This window comes from Chrysoperla carnea, chromosome 1, assembly GCF_905475395.1.
Source record: "Chrysoperla carnea chromosome 1, inChrCarn1.1, whole genome shotgun sequence".
NCBI classification, from domain to species: Eukaryota; Metazoa; Arthropoda; class Insecta; order Neuroptera; family Chrysopidae; genus Chrysoperla; species Chrysoperla carnea.
The window spans coordinates 4636982-4643247 of NC_058337.1; the positions used below are offsets into that span (position 1 = coordinate 4636982).

Below are 6266 nucleotides of genomic sequence, written 5' to 3' on the forward strand. Positions count from 1 at the left end.
AGCCTGTTCATTGAACGGATATTTAAGCTAGTTGGCTGCGACATATACAATTCGAAAATAAAACATAACCTTATCCGTTTGATAAATAATACTCGTTATATCAATGTTTAAGTTACACAATCGGTATTACAGATCTGGAGTAAAAATTAATACAATAACGATAATAATATTTTTTTTAAATAATAGTAAATAGTAGTCTACAGTCCTAGGTTCTTTTTTACAAAACCGAGGGATATTTCGTATGTGGCGTTGTTTTGGTGAGCTCAAAACATTTTTTATTTAAAAAAAATAAAGTAAATGGGTGGTTTTTGCATCACAATTGATTAATAACCGCTTTTAGGGTTCAATAACTTAAAGGTAACCAACCGGACTCTAATATTAAGACTTCGATGTCTATCTGTATGTCTATTATCAAGCTGTATCTCATAATAGTTGTATTATTTAATTTTTATCCATAATTATAGATGGCTTTCTGTTAATACATAGTTTTATACTTTTTGTGGGTATCTTCTGGAAAATTAAAGCTTGTAACGAAATTAAAACTTTTCAGAGCCAAATAGAAAACTTCCTATTTCCCAGAATTACCAAAAAAAAAATATATGTTTTAATTTCACCATAACGAATTCATCAAATTTTCCTACGGTTAATAATCATTTGTAAAAAAGTGGCCTGAAGCTAAAGACTGTAGATGATAATAATGCCAAAATGGCGAATACTTACATTAAAAAAAAATGCCTATAGTAATGATTAAAAAAGTATAAAATCAATATTTATTATTAAATACAAAATTGTTTCTAAGAAAGAGTATAGATTCTTACATAATATGTGATGTATATTTCTGTTAAAGGTATAAACTGACTTCTCCGCCCCGGAATCGAGGTTATCGTACCCTAGATACTTTGGCTGCGGCTGCTAAAGCGATTTTATAAAAGAGTTTTACAATGATTTAGCTTCACGCGTGGCGTAGCGTGTCGTGATTTTATAAATAGCTTGACGGAACGCCGTTAGAAGGGGGGTATTGCTGGCCATACATACCTTTCGTTAAAAAGCGCTATAATGGTTGAGATTCAGTAGATCTACGTATCGATTTAGATGCGGATAAGATTTATACCTTAATCTGTGCGTTAATTAGCACGTTGTAATTTTTTTTTCGAATATACAAAACAATTTATAGAATTCTATAATAGACGCTATTAGGCGTTAATTATAAACAATAAATATATATAGAATCTTTTAGCGCCATTAATAAAATAATATCAAACAATATAAAATCAGCCTTTAGAGCCAAATATAGACAGTTTCTTCGGCGCGATTAGATACTGAAAATTTTCTGAAATTAATTTAATTGAAACGAGTTTAGAGATGAATTCGTTCCTCTTTGAGAATGGATAAGAATATCACCGTTGAAATTCTAAATGAGAACCCTATTTAATGTAAAGAAACAGAAATTTTTAAATGGCGAAGATATGGCTCTGAACTCATTCCTCTCCTTTTGAACTGTTTCAGCAAAATTAGGACCGAGTTAAAATAAAAATAAAAAATGCAATAATGTTTCAGTAGCTAATCGCGCTGAAAGAAAAAAATTTGATTTTTAAAACTATTGTCATTTCTAATTTTTCAAAAATTTCAACATTACAATAACAAAAATTTAACGTTATTCGAACAATTTCAACAATTTTGGTAGAATGCTTTAAGATGATCCATGAAAAATTCGATTTCTAGGACAGTTGAATCAGTTAAAAAGTTAAACTAAGTGACCGAGCGAGTTAAAGCGCAATCTACTTTAACCGTTTGACTACGAAGCCTTAGGTAGCGGGTTCGAATCCAGGCAGCGACAGTCTAATTAATAGACCTTTTTCACATTTTTTTTAAATGAAAGTAAATGTCTTGATAAATGGGCTAATTTTTTCCCCCGATTTTTTTGAAGCCATATGACCGAGAAAACAGACAATGAAAATCATTAAAATTCAAATTGGCAAATACGATTCGGAAACACACGATGTTACACGAAGGTCGGTTTGACGTCATTTAAAGTTGATAGTAGTGATATATTAATACAACTGTTGACACTGTTTTATTGTCATTGCTTGTCGGATTGACATCACAGATCACGTGGAGCAAAAAAAAAATCGTTTTAAAATATTTCAAATATTGTTTTTTAACAATTTTTTTTCATAGTGTCTTATTGTTAAAAATGCGTAATTTTTGAGTTACAGGCTCTAATCGACCTATATTTTCATAAAAAATTATCAAAAAGCATATGTTTTTCATGAAAAGGGTCTATTATAATGAATGGGCCGGTAAATTGACCACACTGTCGTTTCTTTGATAAGAACGACGTAATCGATTTCACCCACATCATAAACATTTTATTGTAATCGAATGTAGTTTAATAAATAAAGATTAAAATCAATGATGTGGATGGCCGCTGTTATAGAGGTATATGTCTGAGAAACGGAGCGTTAAAATTCGATTTATTACAGGATCACCTTAAAGTTTATAACGAAATTTCGACTAAAAAACTCGACGAAAATTAAAAAAGAAATTTATGTAAGAATCCTTAATAAAAATATTCTTGTTCCATAGCAGAAAAAATAATTTTAAAAAATGTTTGGTTGTTTGTTTTTTCTTCAATTTTTACATACAATCACAAGGCCCAACAGCCTTGATAAAGATATTTCACGTTTGCCATCTTGATTTTTGTAAATCAATCTGTCCTTCTAATGCTTTTGATAAATAAATAACGAATAATTGTGATAATGCAATACAGAGGGCAATACCAGCTATGAAATATAAATTTCTTTCAGCCCATGAACGTACAATTTCAATACATCCCGAAGTCCATACTTTTTTACTGGCTTCAGCAACCTGAAATATAAAAAATAGTCAAATTTAGCCTTATACGTCGCCGTATTAGCTCAGTTGGTTAAGGCGTAACCAATTCCCAATCGTTGGTAATCAGGATAAAATAAAAGTAAAACTTACCGGTAAAGTTTGGACTCCATAACCGCACATAATATTTATTAAGCCAGAACTGATACTAGTGGCATTAATACAACAAGAATATGGCACACCACATTTTTCAACACTAGGAGATGAGCAATTAAAATATTCATTTTTAGACCAATCCATATAACCTTCATTACTTAAACCGCAACAGCGAAACTAGATTAAAGTATAAACAAAATTATTATCGTCAAAAGTTTAAAAAAAAAAAAACTGTATTGCCAATGTTGAGCTTCGAACTCGGTATCTCTGGCATTGTAATCCATTGCTCTACCATGTACCTGAGTTGCAAACCCGTGTTGTAAAATATGGAAAATACTAAATTCAAATTGCTTTTTACGGAAATTCCCCCTTTTGAACTGTAAGAATGATTGCATAAAATTAAACCATATAAAATTACCTCTTTTTGAGCAAAGTCGATAAAATTTTGTAGATCAGCATCCTCTCGATAAGTATGGATAATTTTATCCGTGAAACTTTCTTCTAACATTGATTGCATAGTATGTGGAAATACAAAAGCCATAATTGCAATTGCCATTTCCAATAAGAAGAATATTAATAAACATAAGGAATACTGAAAAAAACGGAGGAACGATTTATTTTGGGTTCTTGAATATATTGTTTTTATAATTTTTTATTACGTATTTGAGCAAACATGTATTCTCACGAAGTGCACCCACGCATCCAGCAAAACTGACATGAAATACAACCGCTCCAGTGATGACCATTACAAGTGATATATTTAAAACTACATCATAAACTGTTTCTAATTTTATGGAACCAGTCAATGTCCATTTATCTAGGAATGCATATAATCCTATGCCTATGAGTAATCCACCGAAAAGCTAAAACAGAAAATTATTTCCTTTTAAATGAGCTCTTTGGGCCCAATTAAGATGGATAAAAAAAATTGCGTCCAAATCAAATCAAAATGTTACTTCCATTTGATGTTTCTCGACGGAAAACGCTCCTAAAGGTGTTCAGACAATCCTACGTGTTTGTTTTATAGACAAAATCTGTCTTAGTTCCTAGATCATTTTGAATATTAGTACCTGGATAACCAAGCTTTACTTGGATTTTTGGGTTAAAAAGGCACAAATTATATCAGTAAGAACCATTTAAAATGCACACAAATACTAATTTGAATGCCCCGGTAATGTACTTTATTTCGTCACCAATAGATGTCAGGAAGAGTCGTATTTTACAGTCAACGTTTCAGTTTTACCTGAAAACGCGGATAAAACGACGTTTTCTCAAAATAAAACCCTACTAGATCGATTTTTCACCCAAAAAACCATACTAATTTTCAAGAAAATCGTTGGAGCTGTTTCCAAGATTGCTGATTATTTTGTGGTTCTGATCAAAAATTCTCTTGACTCTTGGCATTTCTTGCCTAGCCTCACCGTTTTCGATATATATTTCCCCACACTTATGGTTGGAAAATACTTCGCTGTGCCTCTTTTAATTTAGCACCCCCATTCAAAAAGAGCGGGTATTGGTTAGCCACGTTTATTAATAATTTTTCAACCAAACTGATACACTGAAAGAAAACGGCATTGATACAGGCAATTAAATGATGAATATACCTTCTAAAATTGAGAAAAACTGAAAAAATACATATTTCGAATTTCAAATTTTAATCAAAAGTATAAAAAATCTCATTCAACACATTTTGAAGTATTTGTTCTATTCAAAACAAGTAATCAACAGAAATAACTTATTTTCCGAGATATCTCCAATATTCAGATTTGCTTAGCACACACTATATTCAAAATATGATTTAGGTAAACCACAAAATGAGTCATTTTAAAACCAAAACTTGAACGCAATTTTGTATGGTTCTAATTCTGATATACTTACCCAAAATATAAAATTTAGCAAAAATATCATATATTTTACACATGAACTAACATAGGTAAAATTATTTGTTCTTCGTCGATTCATATTTTTTTCTTAGTATTTATTTGGTATCGTTTCCTTTATTTGTTTTGATTTTATACCATTCACACACTTAACGCACTTTACTATATAACTTGTAAGTAAATAACCTCTACTTGTATCACTTACATTAAAAAGTTAAAATTTATGCTAATTTTATTATAAAAATCAGTCAAAAATATATTAAAAATAATTCTAAAACACTAAAAAAATTATACGATATTAATATATTTATGATTACATCTGTCAAAACCTAGAAGGTCTATGACTTGTCATCTACTAACTACAGTGCACTTAATTCAACTTTGGTGTTTATTGTACAATCTACATCATCTACATATAGTCAAGTCAGGTTAATGCACGCTATTCCGCATATTGGGTGGTTTAAGGGTGCCAATAATGCTGATTTTGTCAGGTGACTTTGATTTTTATGGGTCGAAAGTTTAGTAAGCTAACTAAAAATCGATCAACTATAGTATACAAAAGAAGAAAGTAATAAAATTGATAATTTATTCCCCAAAAAAGGGTACAGGATGTACTGCCCTTTATTAGCTTGATATTTAAGTATAAGCGATCAAGCATAGACTCCATCGAGGAAAGAATAACATTTCTAAATTTGTTTTTTTGAGTTTTAGTATCTAAATTCAGTGTGTTAATTTATAGTTAGTGTATTCTGCGTGAACGAAATCGTAAACCAGTTTTCGTAGCTTGCCTTACTAGTGCCTGCTTTTTCGTACGCGAATTCAAAATATTCAGATCGTATGGGGCAGAAAGTATCTTTTCTATGCTCTCTAACTTCTATTCGCTACCTTTTACTCCAATATCATGTATAGAACATCCATTAAATACAGCTTAAAATATTAATTGAAATGGTTGTAAAAAAAAAAAATGGGCATACAAAATTTTTCTTATATTAGTGTTGTTTCTTTGATGTAAATTTAACATGCAACTACATGTATTACAAACTCTCCATCTTCCTTAACCCTTCATCATCTTGAAGTGTTCTGCAGTCGATGTTTGCGGTTCGAGGTTTAAATGATCTCCTATCATTTTAGCGTGTTGGGCAATGGTATTGCTTTTCAGAAACCCAAGTAAACTCAAACATTCTCTCCAAAGCAATCCACTAAACATCTGTTGTTGAACATCTCAACGATAAATCGTACGTACAAAGGAAGATTTTATTTTGAACGACCAAGTGCAGAATACATGCTTGAATCATTTTCATTAAAAATTTAACACAGTTTACAATGTGTTTTCATGGAAATGAGACTTGAAACCATGTCCAGTAGCATTGGTTAATACGGTAATCAAATGATTTCCTT

General features: G+C 30.8%; 1 protein-coding gene across 1 annotated transcript; it reads right to left on the reverse strand.

Moving 5' to 3' along the window:
- Nucleotides 1-2267: 2267 nt before the first annotated feature.
- Nucleotides 2268-5151, reverse strand: LOC123305450 (tetraspanin-33-like). Its single transcript, XM_044887164.1, has 5 exons — nt 4867-5151; nt 3648-3851; nt 3407-3580; nt 2986-3165; nt 2268-2868 (listed from the first exon to the last, which is right to left on the reverse strand). The coding sequence occupies exons 1-5, from the start codon at nt 4948-4950 to the stop codon at nt 2680-2682; spliced, it is 831 nt and encodes a 276-aa protein (XP_044743099.1). The 5' UTR covers nt 4951-5151; the 3' UTR covers nt 2268-2679.
- Between the last annotated feature and the right edge of the window lie 1115 nt (nt 5152-6266).

Bases quoted from the DNA above. Each gene is read 5' to 3' on its own strand.
- LOC123305450 (XM_044887164.1), bottom strand. From the start codon at position 4,950: ATGAATCGACGAAGAACAAATAATTTTACCTATGTTAGTTCATGTGTA. The intron at 3,852-4,866 runs GTAAGTATATCA...TTTCTGTTTTAG, and splicing joins TGCTAAATTTTATATTTTGG to CTTTTCGGTGGATTACTCAT. The intron at 2,869-2,985 runs GTAAGTTTTACT...TTTATATTTCAG, and splicing joins ATGGAGTCCAAACTTTACCG to GTTGCTGAAGCCAGTAAAAA.